This window comes from Nerophis ophidion, linkage group LG16, assembly GCF_033978795.1.
Source record: "Nerophis ophidion isolate RoL-2023_Sa linkage group LG16, RoL_Noph_v1.0, whole genome shotgun sequence".
Taxonomy (NCBI): domain Eukaryota; kingdom Metazoa; phylum Chordata; class Actinopteri; order Syngnathiformes; family Syngnathidae; genus Nerophis; species Nerophis ophidion.
Window position 1 is genome coordinate 929,004 of NC_084626.1, and position 16,880 is coordinate 945,883.

The window sequence follows — 16,880 nt, forward strand, 5'->3', positions numbered from 1 at the left end:
GTGTGTGTGTGTGTGAGTGTGTGTGTGTGTGTGTGTGTGTATGTGTGTTTGTGTGTGTGTGTGCATTGTTGATGTATGTTCTCAGGTTTTTACAAAATGTATGCATCAGCAGAAAAATAATCCTCTGTAGGGCCATTATTATGGTAAAAGTGTGTGTGTGTGTGTGTGTGTGTGTGTGTGTGTGTGTGTGTGTGTGTGTGTGTGTGTGTGTGTGTTTACCTTTATGCCTCAGTTGTGAACCTACTTCTATGTTCTAATATTTAATTATATTTGTACAACATTTTTTACAGTTACCTTTCTCAGAAAAAGATCCTCTGTAGGGCCTTTATTGTGGTAAAAATGTGTGTGTGTGTGTGTGTGTGTGTGTGTGTGTGTGTTTACCTTTTTGCCTCAGTTGTGAACCTACTTCTATGTTCTAATATTTAATTATATTTGTACAGCATTTTTTACAGTTATCTTTCTCAGAAAAAGATCCTCTGTAGGGCCTTTATTGTTGTAAAAATGTGTGTGTGTGTGTGTGTGTGTGTGTGTGTGTGTGTGTGTGTGTGTGTGTGTGTGTGTGTGTGTGTGTGTGTGTGTGTGTGTGTGTGTGTGTTTACCTTTTATGCCTCAGTTGTGAGCCTACTTCTATGTTCTAATATTTAATTATATTTGTACAACATTTTTTACAGTTACCTTTCTCAGAAAAAGATCCTCTGTAGGGCCTTTATTGTTGTAAAAGTGTGTGTGTGTGTGTGTGTGTGTGTGTGTGTGTGTGTGTGTGTGTGTGTGTGTGTGCCCGTGTGTGTGTTTACCTTTAAGCCTCAGTTTTTTTACCTACTTGTATGTCAGTGTTTGTTATTGTGTGTGTGTTCTTGTATTTCTACCCTTCTTGAGGCGTCAACAAAGAAAAGTTCCGTCCATGTGAGGACCGGTGAACAAGTTAGGACATAAATCATGGTCCCAATACGAAAAACCATTGCATCTAATAGAGAATGTCTCATTTGCACCTCTGGTGGTGAAATCCATCAAAATGATGGTGGTGTTAAGATCCGTACTCGGTTCTTCTCATATTGTTTATTGTTCCAGTTTTGGTTTTCATTCTCCGTCTGTCCCTCTTGTTTCCTGTTTGGTCCGTCACCATGGTCACATATTATTTCCACCTGCTAATCACGGTCCCTGCACACCTGTCTCTGTTGATTACCTCCTTATTTAAGCTCGCCTTTTCTGTTCACCCGGTCTCGGATCCTAATTTGCCCACGCGCAACAGTGACGACTCTCATCCTTCGACCGTATGTATTTTCTCACCAGCTCTTACGCTAAGCCATTTGATATTCCAGCTCTCATGCTGAATGTTTTGTTTTCTCTTTTGTGCCTACGTGCCCGTTTTAGTTTCCTAGTTGTTTATCCTAGCTCTCACGCTAGCGTCTTTTGTTCCCCTTTTTATTAGCTCCAGTGTTTCTGTTCAGAGCTCCCCTTTTGTTAATAAATCTGTTACATCTTACTTACCTTAGTTGTGTTCATCGCCTTCGACGCATCCTCGGAAAAACAACACCGGCAACCATGCCGAAAAAGTATTGTCACAGGTGGTCCCAAAAAGGAGGGATTTTTTCAAATTGACTATGTGTCGGTTTTAAAAGTGCTCCCCCTCTGGTCAACATATGAAATAACAAGTGTCTGTGTAAACATTTGAAGTGCTCCCCCCACTGGCCAATATATGTAATAACAAGTGTGTGTAAGGAATTGAAATGCGTTCCCTTCGGCCAAAATGTATTTGAAAAATAATAATAATAATGTATTTAGAGACGTAATGTAATAACGTGAAGTAATTAATGAAGATTAAAAAACAATTACAAACAAAATATTTGAGAAAATTATATAATTAACAAAAAGCTGACCTTTTTTTATATTTGCATAGTATGTATACATTATTAATGGCGTAAATACAAATCTTTATATATCTAGAAAAGGTGGTCCTAAAGATGTAGGCAATAATTCACCCCTATACAATATCCTACCCTAATACCTTACTGTGCAATAATACCCTTCGAGTTCAATACGTCCGACCCTGATTGTTATTTATTACTCCGGTACTCTTGTCTTGTTCTGTATATTGTACAGTATTTTATATTTCTATAGGGTTTTGTATATTGTACAGAATTGCTTACTGTTTTTATTGGATAGTAGTCTACCCTTTTAAATTCTTAGTTTTTCCTTTATTACCTCTTGTGTTATTTATTTTTACCCCATATTTGGTCCCACTACCGCACCTTAAGTTGTAGTCCTTAATCTCGTTATATGCAAATATAATGACAACAAAGTCCATTCTGTTCTATTCTATTCTATTCTTCTATTTTTCAGAGGTCTCAAGAAGGTAAAAAATACCAAAATATGTGTGTTTATGTGTGTTTACCTTTATGCCTCAGTTGTGTACCTACTATTATGTCAGTGTGTGTTCTAATATTTAATATAGCTCGTTTGGTAGAGTGGCCGTGCCAGCAACTTGAGGGTTGCAGGTTCGATTCCCGCTCCCGCCATCCTAGTCACTACCGTTGTGTCCTTGGGCAAGACACTTTACCCACCTGCCCCCAGTGCCACCCACACTGGTTTAAATGTAACTTAGATATTGGGTTTCACTATGTAAAGCGCTTTGAGTCACTCGAGAAAAGCGCTATATAAATATAATTCAATTCAATATTTATGCAACATTTTTCAACCTTTTTCAATGTCCGTGTTGTCTTTCTTGCCTTTGGGGACGTTATTTGAGGTCCCCATGGCAACAGGAGACTTCCTGGGGTACTTGTGAATGTCACACCATATTGGTACTGAAGACCACACACACGCACGCACGCACGCACGCACGCACGCACGCACGCACACACGCACAAATACTGGTTATCATTTGGAAGGGGGACCAAGTTGTTGATCAGGACTTGTGGGGACCACCCTTTCTACAGGTTGTGGAGGCATAACATTTTTGGGGTAAAAGGGCCACTGCCCAGTTCAATCAATCAATCAATGTTTATTTATATAGCCCCAAATCACAAATGTCTCAAAGGACTTCACAAACCATTACGACTACAACATCCTCGGAAGAACCCACAAAAGGGCAAGGAAAACTCACACCCAGTGGGCAGGGATAATTCATACCCAGTGGGACGCCAGTGACAATTCTGACTATGAGAAACCTTGGAGAGGACCTCAGATGTGGGCAACCCCCCCCCCTCTAGGGGACCGAAAGCAATGGATGTCGAACAGGTCTAACATGATACTCTGAAAGTTCAATCCATAGTGGCTCCAACACAGCCGCGAGAGTTCAGTTCAAGCGGACCCAAGACAGCAGCGAGAGTCCCGTCCACAGGAAACCATCCCAAGCGGAGGCGGATCAGCAGCGTAGAGATGTCCCCAACCGATACAGAGGCGAGCGGTCCATCCTGGGTCCCGACGAGCGGCCCATCCTGGGTCTCGACTCTGGACAGCCAGTACTTCATCCATGGTTATCGGACCGGACCCCCTCCACAAGGGAGGGGGGGACATAGGAGAAAAAAGAAAAGAAGCGGCAGATCAACTGGTCTAAAAAGGAGGTCTAGTTAAAGGCTAGAGTATACAGATGAGTTTTAAGGTGAGACTTAAATGCTTCTACTGAGGTAGCATCTCGAACTGTTACCGGCAGGGCATTCCAGAGTACTGGAGCCCGAACGGAAAATGCTCTATAGCCCGCAGACTTTTTTTGGGCTCTAGGAATCACTAATAAGCCGGAGTCTTTTGAACGCAGATTTCTTGCCGGGACATATGGTACAATACAATCGGTAAGATAGGATGGAGCTAGACCGTGTAGTATTTTATACGTAAGTAGTAAAACCTTAAAGTCACATCTTAAGTGCACAGGAAGCCAGTGCAGGTGAGCCAGTATAGGCGTAATATGATCAAACTTTCTTGTTCTTGTCAAAAGTCTAGCAGCCGCATTTTGTACCATCTGTAATCTTTTAATGCTAGACATGGGGAGACCCGAAAATAATACGTTACAGTAATCGAGACGAGACGTAACAAACGCATGGATAATGATCTCAGCGTCTTTAGTGGACAGAATGGAGCGAATTTTAGCGATATTACGGAGATGAAAGAAGGCCGTTTTAGTAACGCTTTTAATGTGTGACTCAAAGGAGAGAGTTGGGTCGAAGATAATACCCAGATTTTTTACCGAGTCACCTTGTTTTATTATTTGGTTGTCAAATGTTAAAGTTGTATTATTAAATAGAGGTCGGTGTCTAGCAAGACCGATAATCAGCATTTCCGTTTTTTTGGCGTTAAGTTGCAAAAAATTAGCGGACATCCATTGTTTAATTTCATTAAGACACGCTTCCAACTGACTACAGTCTGGCGTGTTGGTCAGCTTTAGGGCCATGTAGAGTTGGGTGTCATCAGCATAGCAGTGAAAGCTAATACCTTATTTGCGTATGATGTCACCTAGCGGCAGCATGTAGATGCTGAAGAGTACAGGGCCAAGGACCGAACCCTGGGGAACTCCACACGTTACCTTAACATAGTCCGAGGTCATACTGTTATGGGAGACGCACTGCACCCTGTCAGTAAGATAAGAGTTAAACCAAGACAGGGCTAAGTCTGACATACCAATTCGTGTTTTGATACGCTCTAATAAAATATTATGATCGACGGTATCGAAAGCAGCGCTAAGATTGAGGAGCAGCAACATAGATGACGCATCAGAATCCATCGTTAGCAATAGATCATTAGTCAATTTTGCGAGGGCTGTCTCAGTCGAGTGATTTGCCCTGAAACCGGATTGAAAGGTTTCACATAGATTGTTAAACGCTAAGTGTTCATTTAGCTGCTCTGCAACAATTTTTTCGAGGATTTTCGAAATAAAGGGAAGGTGAGACACCGGTCGGTAGTTTACCATGAGGTCAGGATCGAGGTTAGGTCTTTTAAGGAGAGGATGAATTACCGCTTTTTTGAATGCTAGGGGAACAGTGCCCGAGGAAAGTGATAACTTTATAATATTTAGCACTGATGGACCTAATAATACAAAAAGCTCCTTGATAAGTTTCCCAGGAATTGGGTCAAGTAAACCTGTTGTTTGTTTTATTCCATTTACACGTTGTAACAATTCTTAGCTCATTCAGTTAGCTCATATACATCTTTAAATCTCTGGATTAATGAAGTAATGTGCCGTGGGGACCCTGGGGAAAAAGAGTTGTTGTTTGGTCCCCACACTGTCCGAGTTCCCCTAAAGGTGACTGTGTAAACGGAGTGATGTTCCCATTAAGTCAGCATTGCCAGAACACACACACACACACACACACACACACACACACACACACACACACACACACACACACACAGAAATTCTGATTATCATTTGGAGGTGGGACCAAGTTGTTGATCAAGACTTGTGGGGACCACCCTTTCTACAGGTTGTCGTGGCATAAAAAAAATAGGTAAAATGACTATGCACAGTTAGCTCATTCACATCTTTAAATCTCTGGATTGATGAAGTAATGTGCCGATCGTTCTTACCTGGGACCCTGGGGAAAAAGATTGTTTTTTTGGTCCCCACACTGTCCGAGTTCCCCTAGAGGTGACTGTGTAAACAGAGCGATGTCCCCATTAAGTCAGTATTGCCAGAACACACACACACTGTATCTGTGCATGGAGTGGTTTATTACACTCGTTATACTAAACCACCAGAGGGCGCTGCCTCTTAAACTGTGGTATAAAAATGGATGAGAGTGAGAGGAGAGTTCGCCTACATAGATAGTTCTCTCTGTAGTAAGTCGGTTGAATTTAAAGCGACAGGTCTCTACTGATAAATATTACTGGTTGTATCTTCTGTTTGCCTCCGAATTCTCCCGTCTGACCGCGGGCTCTACTGATAAATATTTTTGGTTGTGTCATCTCTTTGCCTCCGAATTCTCCCGTCTGACCACGGACTCTTGCACCTTCCCCTGATTTGCACCTGTTCTTGGTTGCCTATCAAGATGTTTTATACGTTCCATGCTGCTTTGCTTTTCTATGCTTCTTGTGTTAGCCCTTGTTGTGCACTTCTCTGCTGCACTATTTTTTGTTTTTTTTCTCGCCAAATAGATTTTTACCTGGCGTCTCTGCATCCCGGAGTCCCGGCCAACAACACCTACACACAACGGACAGAGGTGTCTGTTTTTTTTTTCCGCGTCAAATTAGGTTAGTGTGAGAAAGTCAATATACGATATAAATGATAAACATTTAGATAGACCTTTTATTTTATTTTTTTTTTGTTATTTTTTAAGGGTAAAAAGCAAAAGATTTATATCACAGCCAATAGTAGGAAATAATTTAATTTGATATTGTGACTCTTTAGCCCTTGTTGTGCATTTCTCTGCTGCACTATTTTTTGTTTTTGTCGCCAAATACATTTCGTCCTGAACGTCGCCTGGCGTCTCTGCATCCCGGGGTCCCAGCCAACAACACCTACAGACAACAGACAGAGGTGTCTGTGTTTTTTTCACGTTAAATTAGGTTAGTGAGAGAAAGTCAGTATACGATATAAATGATGTACATTATTATGGATGGAACTTTTATAATTATTATTTTTTTGTTATTGATAAGGGCTAAAAAGCAAAGGATTTAAATCCGAGCCAATAGTAGGAAATCATTTAATTTGATATTGTGACTGTTGAGCCCTTGTTGTGCACTTCTCTGCTGCAATAATTTTTTTTTTTTTCTCGCCCAATATATTTTACCTGCACTTTGCCTGACGTCTCTGCATCCTGGGGTCCTGACCAAACAACACCTACACACAACAGACAGAGCTGTCTGTGTTTTTTCCAGTTAAATTAGGTGCAGGTAAAAAAATATTTAACGCTTAAACCAAAAATACACAAAAAGGGAAAGGAAAAGGTATGCAAAACACAAGTAAAACTGAACTGGCTACAAAGTGAACAGAAACAGAATGCTGGACGACAGCAAAAACTTACGGCGTCCAGAAAGTACAACTGCACGTGACTTGACAATCACCAATGTCCCCACACAAAGAAGGGTAGCGCTCAAAGGAAGACGTGAAACTGCGACAGGAAATCACCGACAAAACTGGAAGGGCCACCAAAATAACAGCGCAGGACAAGAACTAAAGCACAGGAAAACGCCAACAAACTCAAAAAAGGCACGACGATCTGGTGGAGTATCAATTTTTTTTTTTTTTACATTTTTCTGCTGGTGGTGTGTCTCCGTATTCTTAAATGGAAAAAAAACGGGCCCTGCTTCAAAAAAAGGTTGAAAAAGACTGGTCTACATGACATGTAATGGTGCTTCTTTGGTCAAAATGTTGCATGGATTATAATTTACAGACTATCTTCAAGCAGTTTTATGACCGCTCCTTCAGGATCCGCCGTCTTACTTACGTGCCCCCACTTCGACAGCGCCATCTTTGTCGTACCTGTAGTTTTTAGCCCTTCCATAGCGAATCTACTGGCGGATATAAGTTAGAACTGTACGCTACTTTGTATTAGAAATGGCAATAGATGGATGAATACTCCACAATGAACATGAGAGACAGTGGCGTCCCACTGGATGTGAATTCTCCCTGCCCACTGGGTGTGAGTTTTCCTTGCCCTTTTGTGGGTTCTTCCGAGGATGTCGTAGTCGTAATGGTTTGTACAGTCCTTTGAGACATTTGTGATTTAGGGCTATATAAATAAACATTGATTGATTGATTGATTGACAAAAAGGATGCTTATTGACTACAATGACGGACATCTGCAAATTTTCAGGACTTATGCAGATCCCAAATTCACATCAGTCAGGTACCAGTAGGTAAGAGAAGTTGGTTTTGCATAATATTGCAAAACAAAACGCCGGATAATGTCTTCCAAAAGGTGCCATAATAATAATAATAATAATAATAGTAATAAAAATAATAATAATAATGGATTAGATTTATATCGCGCTTTTCTATTGTTATACCGTATATTGAAGCGCAGTACGTCTGACTATGGTAGTTGTAATCCGTCAAGCAGTGTGGCCTCGTAGCTTACCAAAGTCGTACTAAAACATTTTGACAGATTTTTAAGTGCAACGTTCTATATTCGTAACGAAAACATCAAAATGTTTGTGTTGCTTGCTTACGGGTCCTTGCTCGCGTCATTTATTGAACAGGCGTCAACCTGCAGTCCACATGTATCTGTTATGTGTGATTACCATCTACTGGTCACACTCATGTTTACACCACGTAGCAAATAAAATAGCTTCGAGGTCGGTAAGCACAACCAGAATTAATGCGTATACAAGGCGCACCGGGTTATAGGGCGCACCGTCCATTTTTGAGAAAATGAAAGGAAGTGTAGTTCCGACCCAATCCCACCAGGTGACGACAAACCTCGAATCCGGGCTTTTTCTGGGCGACTTGTCAGCCATGTTGTCTGTTCTCACAACAACAGTGCGCGGAAACAATGTGTGTGTTGTGCACGATAAGAACAGCGCCTGATGAAATGTTGCGACACAGGAAGTGAAACCGACACGTCAGGTTGGCTGATTAGACAGACGCTGCGTGACATGACCATATATGGAGAGTGGAGTTTCTCTTCTCAACAGGCGAGCAAACTTACTGTACATATTCATACCACATATATATATATATATATATATATATATATATATATATATATATATATATATATATATATATATATATATATATATATATGTATATATACAGTGGGGCAAAAAAGTATTTGGTCAGCCACCGATTGTGCAAGTTCTCCCACTTAAAATGATGACAGAGGTCTGTAATTTTCATCATAGGTACACTTCAACTGTGAGAGACAGAATGTGAAAAAAAAATCCAGGAATACACATTGTAGGAATTGTAAAGAATTTATTTGTAAATTATGGTGGGAAATAAGTATTTGGTCAACCATTCAAAGCTCGCACTGATGGAAGGAGGTTTTGGCTCAAAATCTCATTCATTCTTTCCTTAACACAGATCAATCGTCCTGTCCCTTTAGCAGAAAAACAGCCCCAAAGCAGGATGTTTCCACCCCCATGCTTCACAGTAGGTGTGGTGTTCTTGGGATGCAACTCAGTATTCTTCTTCCTCCAAACACGACGAGTTGAGTTTACACCAAAAAGTTATATTTTGGTTTCATCTGACCACATGACATTCTCCCAATCCTCTGCTGTATCATCCATGTATCCATTTTTTTTTTTTTTCCCAACTTGGGACTTTTCACGGGCCGGATCTGGCTGTAGTTTAGGGACACCTGGTCTATATTGAGAATATAAAGTCATTCTCATCAAATACCTGACACAATTGTTCGAAATTAATTCAAACCATAACCATCCATGCATCTTTAATTCTCTTTTCTCAAAGAAGGCTTACAAAGCAATTAGCTACCTGCTGCCACCTACTGATATGGAAGAGTATTACACTGTTACTCTGCCGAGCTCTAGACAGCACAGACACTCAACGACAACACATCATTTGCCGACTATAATCACTGGTTTGTAAAAAATATTTTTTGGACCAATTAAGTGAAATTATGTATCTTCCCACGGTACACCAAACAATATCTCACGGTACAGAGTACAGAGTGGTGGCTTTTCCTGTTTTTTTGGTATTTTCCTGCAGCAATTTCATTTTTTCCTTTGAGTGATATTTCCCGCATCTACTTTGTTTTAGCACTTAAGACTATTTCAGTTGTTTTTATCCTTCTTTGTGGGGACATAGTTTATTGTCATGTCATGTTCGCATGTACATCGTGGATTTTGTCTTTGATCCACAGTAAGTCTTTGCTGTCGTCCAGCATTCTGTTTTTGTTTACTCTGTAGCCAGTTCAGTTTTAGTTTCGTTCCACATAAGCTTCAATGCCTTTTCTTAGGGGCACTCACCTTTTGTTTATTTTTGGTTCAAGCGTTAGACACCTTTTTACCTGCGCCCTGCCTCCTGCTGTTTCCGACATCTACAAAGCAATAGCTACCTGCTGCCACCTACTGATATGGAAGAGTATTACACGGTAACTCTGCCGAGCTCTAGACAGCACTGTCATTACTGGTTTGCAAAAAACTTTTTTTTTTAACCCTAATAGGTGAGACTAGATAATCTCTCACGGTACACCAGACTGTATCTCACACGGCACAGTGGTTGAAAAACATTGGTATATACAACAGAGAAAGAAAGAGCTGACACGCAACGTGTTAGAGGAAGTGGTTTTGCTCTGCTGAGAAGGGGGGGAGATAGAGAGAGAGAGAGAGAGAGAGAGAGAGAAAGAAGAAAAAGAGAGAGAGAAGGGGGAGAGATGGATGGAGGGATGGGGAGAGAGAGAAAAGGGGTAGAGGGAGAGAAGGGGAGGGATAGAGGGAGAGAGAGAAGTGGGAGAGAGAGAGAGAAAGGGGAAGGAGACTGAGAGAGTGTGATAGAGAGAGAGAGAAAGGGAAGAAAAAGAGAGAGAGAAGGGGAGAGATGGATGGAGGGAGGGAAGAGAGAGAAAAGGGGTAGAGGGAGAGAAGGGGAGGGAGAGAGAGAGAGAGGAGAGGGGGAGGGAGAGAGAGAGAGAAGTGGGAGGGAGGGAGAGAGAGAGAGAGAGAAGCGGGGGAGAGAGAGTGAGTGAGAGAGAGAGAGAGAGAAGGGGGGAAAGAGAGAGAGAGAGATGGGGAGAGAAAGAAGGGGGGAGAGAGAAAGAGAGAATGACAAATGGAGAGAGAGAGTGAAGGGGAGGGAGAGAGAGAGAGAGAGAAGGGGCGATAGAGAGAGATGTGGTGAGAAAGAAGGGGGAGAGAGAAGAAGAGAGAGAGACAAATGGAGAGAGGGAGAGAGTGAAGGGTAGGGAGAGAGATAGCGAGAGATGGAAAAAAGAGAGAAGTGCAAGAGAGGGATAGAGAGAAGGGGGAGAGTGGAAGGGAGAGATAGAGACTGAGAAGGGGGAGAGAGAGAGAGAGGGAAGGGAGGAGAGATAGAGAGAGACGGAGAGAGTGGTGGGGAGAGAGAGAGAAATGAGAGAGACATATAGAGAAGGGGAGAGAGAGAGACTGAGAAGGGAGAGAAATAGAGAGAGGAAGTAGTCTTTCTCTGCAGAGAGAGAATGAAGAGAGAGAGAGAAGGGTGAGGGGGAGAGAGAAGGGGGGAGAGAGAGAGCAGGGGGGAGAGATAGGGAGAGAGAGGGGAGAAGGGGATGGAGAGAGGGAGAGATAGAGAGAGAGATACAGAGAGAGAGATGGGGAGGGAGAGAGAAATAAGAGAGAGAGAGAAGGGGGAGAGAGGAAGGGAGATAGAGAGAAGAGAGAGAGAGAAGGGGGAGAGATAGAGATGAGGAGAGAGAGAGGAGAGGGAGAGAGATAAGGGGGAGAGAGAAGGAGAGGGAGAGAAGGGGGAGAGACAGAGAGAAAGAGAGAGAGAAGGAGAGAGAGCGAGAGAGAGAGAAAGACAGATGGTGGAGTGAGAGAGCGGCTGAAGAAGGTAGAAGATGAGACGCTGGCAGCTCCTCGACAAGCAGGTGCCTCAACCTGACACCGGCTGGAAAGTGACTCCGCCGGAAGTCACGTGTTCACCTGCAGCACGCCCCTCCACAAGCAGGAAGCCCCGCCCCCCCAGTGTCAGTCACATCCTCGGCTGGTGCGCCGCCGCTCGCGTCTTCATCCTCCCGGGGCCATGACCGTCAACACGGAGCCCGGACCCTCCATGACCGGCAGCAACAGCATGAGCAGCGGCTACTGCAGCCTGGACGACGACAGCGAGGACTTCGCCTTCTTCACCGCCAAGACCTCCTTCTTCTTCCGCGGGCCCAAGCCCTCCGCCACGGTACTTCCTCTTCCTCTTCCTCTTCGTGTCCGCCTGAGAAAGCAAAAGCGCTCCGGGCAGGTTGTCGCCTTCAACCTGCCCCCGGTGTGCGGGAGACTTCTCTCCCGAGGAAGCAGGCTGACACTCCGGCGTTGTGTTGGTCGCTGTGCCGCTAGAATCAGACATTTTGTTCACGGTTACCATGGTAACGGGTTCTTTTTTTAATCATCCTGTCCGCGTCTCTGTGGCGATACCGAGTCGAAGATATCAACTTAACGCCTTAAAACGCTCACATTTTGTCGCTGATACGTTAAAAGTAAGAAATAATATTGTATTTGTACTTCTCACTCATCAGAATAGTCTGCAATACCTTTCTGCGCCCACTAGAGGCGGGGTTCCGGTCTATAGAGCGCACCGGTATATAAGCCACACCCACTAAATTTAAGAACACGTCTTTCCGTATAGAAGACACACCGGACTATAAGTCGCAAATCTATACTTTGTGAAATCAGTTATTTACGCATAAATATTCATTTACATTCCCTAATTGTTTCCAAACAGCGTTTGTAATGCGGCAGTAAAACGGAAGATCAAACAAAACAGAAGTCGTCCTTTAGTAAGAATTGTTTTAGTTGAAACGAGTAGAAACGCTATGGACGACTACAAGACAGAACTGCACTTGTTTTTCCCAGTTTTAAGCACTGAACGGAAGGGAATACTTTAGACGTCTTAAAGATGGCGCTGTAGCACAAGCAACAACACACCTTTTCAGTGTGTTGTGTACTCAAAGTGCAAAAAAATATTGATGCCCGACTTTCCTCAGCTTGAACAGTTAGCTTGTTTTTTTACTTATCCCTCATCAGAATAGTCTGCAATACTTTTCTGCGCCGACTGTAGGCGATATTCCGGTATGTAAGCCACACCCACTAAATTTTAGAACACGTTTTTCCATATATTAGCCACACCGGACTATAAGTCGCAAATCTATACTTTGTAAATTGAGTTATTTACGCATAAATATTCATTTACACACCCTAATTGTTTCCAAACATCGTTTGTAACGCGGCAGTAAAACGGCCGATCAAACAAAACAGAATTCGTCCTTAAGTAAGAATTGTTTTAGTTATATTGTAAAACTCACAAACGTTGAAGTGATGAATGAAGAACTATTACAAGTAGAAATGCTATGGACGACTATAAGACAGAACTGCACCTTTATTCTGGTTTTAGGCACTAAATGGAAGGGGCAGATGGCACCGTAGCACAAACAACAACACACCTTTCCAGTGTGTTGTCATGTACGCAAAGTGCAAAAAAACACTGATGCCCAATTTTCTTTAGCTCGAACAGTTAGCTTGTTTTTGTACTTCTCCCTCATCACAATAGTCTGCAATACTTTTCTGCGTCCACTGGAGGCGATATTCCGGTATGTAAGCCACACCCACTTAATTTTAGAACACGTTTTTCCATATATGAGCCGCAGATATATACTTTGTGAAATTAGTTATTTACGCATAAATATTCATTTACATACCTGTTTCCAAACAGCGTTTGTAACACGGCAGTAAAACGGCCGATCAAACAAAACAGAAGTCGTCCCTAAGTAAAAATTGTTTTAGTTATATTGTAAAACTCACAAACGTTGAAGTGATGAATGAAGAACCAATACAAGTAGAAACGCTGTGGACGACTATAAGACAGAACTGCACCTTTTTTCTGGTTTTAAACACTAAATGGAAGGGGATTTTGTAGATGTCCTAAAGATGGCGCCGTAGCACAAACAACAACACACCTTTCCAGTGTGTTGTCATGTACGCAAAGTGCAAAAAAATACTGATGCCCGATTTTCCTTAGCTTGAACAGTTAGCTTGTTTTTGTATTTCTCCCTCATCAGAATAGTCTTTAATACTTTTCTGCACCCACTGGAGGCGATATTCCGGTATGGAAGCCACACCCACTAAATTTTAGAACACATCTTTCCATATATTAGCCGCACCGGACTATAAGTCGCAGATATATACTTTGTGCAATTACTTATTTACACAGAAATGTATATTTAAATACCTTAATTCAGTGTTTTTCAACCACTGTGCCGCGGCACATTAGTGTGCCATGAGATACAGTCTGGTGTGCCGTGGCAGATTATCTAGTTTCACCTACTTGGGTTAAAGATATTTTTTACAAACCAGTAATCATACTCTGCAAATGATGTGTTGTTGTTGAGTGTCGGTGAATGTCTAGAAAAAAGCAATATATAAATCAAATCCATTATTATTAGTAGTAATTGCTATGTAGATGTCAGAAACAGCGGGAGGCAGGGTGCAGGTAAAAAAGTGTCTAATGCTTAAACCAAAAATATATAAAAGGTGAGTGCCCCCAAGAAAAGGCATTGAAGCTGAGGGAAGGCTACGCAGAACGAAAAACTGAACTGGCTACAAAGTAAACAAAAGCAGAATCCTGGACGACAGCAAAGACTTACTGTGGAGCAAAGACGGCGTCCACAAAGTACATTCGTACATGACATGGCAATCAACAACAAAATAGGAGCGCAAGACAAGAGTTAAAATAAAACACACAGGAAAACACCAAAAACTCCAAATAAATCAGGATGTGATGTGACAGGTGGTGACAGTACACCTACTTTGAGACAAGAGCTATAGTGATGCTTGGTTATGGTTTGAATTCATATCCAACAATTGCGAGAACGACTTTTTACTGTCAATATCGGCTGCTGAGTTTAATTTTTTTAATGTTTTCTGCTTGTGGTGTGCCTCCAGAATTGTGCCTCGGCTCAAAATAGGTTGAAAAACAGTACTTTAATTGTTTCCAAACAGCGTTTGTAACGCGGCAGTAAAACGGCCGGTCAAACAAAACAGAAGTCGTCCTTATGGGTCCACGAGCTGCGCAAGCTAGCTCTCCAATCGGCGAAACAGACTTAATAACTCCACGGTGACGTTTTTTGGGTGAATTTGCTGAGGAATTTTACAAAACCGAAACAATACGAAAATAATGCCATTTTAAGTTAATAATACTCCGGCTTCCTCCCACTTCCAAAGACATGCACCTGGGGATAGGTTGATTGGCAACACTAAATTGGCCCTAGTGTGTGAATGTGAGTGTGAATGTTGTCTGTCTATCTGTGTTGGCCCTGCGATGAGGTGGCGACTTGTCCAGGGTGTACCCTGCCTTACGTCCGATTGTAGCTGAGATAGGCGCCAGCGCCCCCCGCGACCCCGAAAGGGAATAAGCGGTAGAAAATGGATGGATGGATGGATGGATGGTAGACGTGTTAGCTAATGCTGATGATGCTAGTTTCATTACATCACGGTAGCACGTACAAAACAATCCCACAGACATCACACATGGGGCGGTTTAGTAAGTAAGAATTGTTGAATAAATTTGCATAGAATCGTCATCATGGGGTATTGTTTGCAGAATTTTGAGGAGAACAATGAATTTAGTCAATTTTGGGATGAGGCTGTGACAAAACAGAATGTGGAGAAAGTGCTGTAGTATTGCAAAAAATGGAGCAGCTGTGTGGTCGGTGAGGTGAGGACTGTGCTGCCAGCGATTAAGCGTGTTTGTTTGTTTGTTTGTTTGTTTGTGTGTTTGTTTGTGCTACCCTTCGGAAGATGGTTGTAAATTACATATGTTATACCGTGTGTGTGTGTGTGTGTGTGTGTGTGTGTGTGTGTGTGTGTGTGTGTGTAAATCCTCCGGTACGTTGCCCTCTTTTCCATGACTTTGAATATGCAAATGAGATATGCAAATACGGGGGAGAAGGGAGGAGCTTTGCGTGTGAGAATTCCCGTCCAACTTTGTGTACAGGTGATACAGTATTTCTCCCCGTACGAACCACTTATATTCAGTCACTTTGCATACAGCTTGTCATCGTTAGTGCCCTGGCTGAGCTGGAGCCTATCCCAGCCTCCTTTCAGGCAGGAGGTAGTGAAGGCCTCGGTAGACCTGGGTGGACAGTCAATGGTTCGATATTCACACTGATGGGATTATCAATGTGTGTTTGTTTTCGTCCTCTCCGGCTTTCAAGGAGAGGGTGCAAGAGGGTTCGCCAATTAGGCGGGAAAGATAAGAGGACATTAATGCAGTCTAACAAGCCAGCGTGGCACATATGCAAAAGAAAACAGCCGTGGAGAGAACTATACGTCCAGGTGGTCCGTATTTATTGAAGTCGGTTTTTTTGTTACCTAAGATTGGGAGCCTATTTTTGTTTTTATCTTTGTTTTACTTTTTTAGGGTAATATAAAGGTTGTAATCTTCCAATTAGAATGGTAAATAAAAATTGATACTTATAATAATAAGTATGTTGTAATTATTAATAAAAATAATTAGCTTTATGATTACCAAAAATTATGTATTATCGTCAGTATAATAACTAATAATAATATATAACATGATAATAATTATGTTATAATTATTCATAATAAAGATGGTTATATTTAATATGAAAATAATAATGATTATTAATATATTTAATATTAAACATACTAATAAATAATAATAATTATTATTTTATAATTATTAACAATAGTGATTATCTTTATTATTACCAATAATAATATATTATTGTATAATTATATTTAATATTAAACATGAACATAAATTATTATATTATAATTATTAATAATAATAATTATCTTTATTATTACCAATAATATTGTATTATTATTATTACTATTATTATTTTTATAATAATTTAAATTATTAATAATAGAGATTATTATATTTAATATGAATAATAATCCAATCCACTTTATTTGTGTAGCACATTTAAACAACATAAATGTTTCCAAAGTTCTGCACAACAATATTAAAAACAATATTCAAATATCCTTCGCTCCACCAATGACTGAATAAAAAATAAAACCAATATAAAATAATATAATAATAAATAGGATTTAACACAATATTAAAGGGTAAAACTAATTAAAACAATTAAACAATAAAACAATATACAATAGATATATAAAATAATTATCATTATTATTATTATTTTTATTATCTTTATTATTGAACATAATAATACATAATAATTATAATTATATAATAATTCTTAATGATTATTGTTATATTTAGTATTAATAATGGGAATAATTATAATTACATTATTAATACT

The 16,880-nt window shown here is 40.9% G+C and overlaps 1 protein-coding gene across 1 annotated transcript in view; it reads left to right on the top strand.

Annotated features, from left to right (window-relative positions):
- Nucleotides 1–11,349: 11,349 nt before the first annotated feature.
- Nucleotides 11,350–16,880, top strand: part of LOC133569960 (ras association domain-containing protein 5-like) — a 29,011-nt gene continuing 23,480 nt past the window's right edge. The window contains exon 1 of the mRNA XM_061922522.1: nt 11,350–11,767. Coding sequence (XP_061778506.1) covers nt 11,618–11,767 — 150 coding nt within the window. The 5' untranslated portion in view covers nt 11,350–11,617. The remainder of the gene's footprint in view (nt 11,768–16,880) is intronic.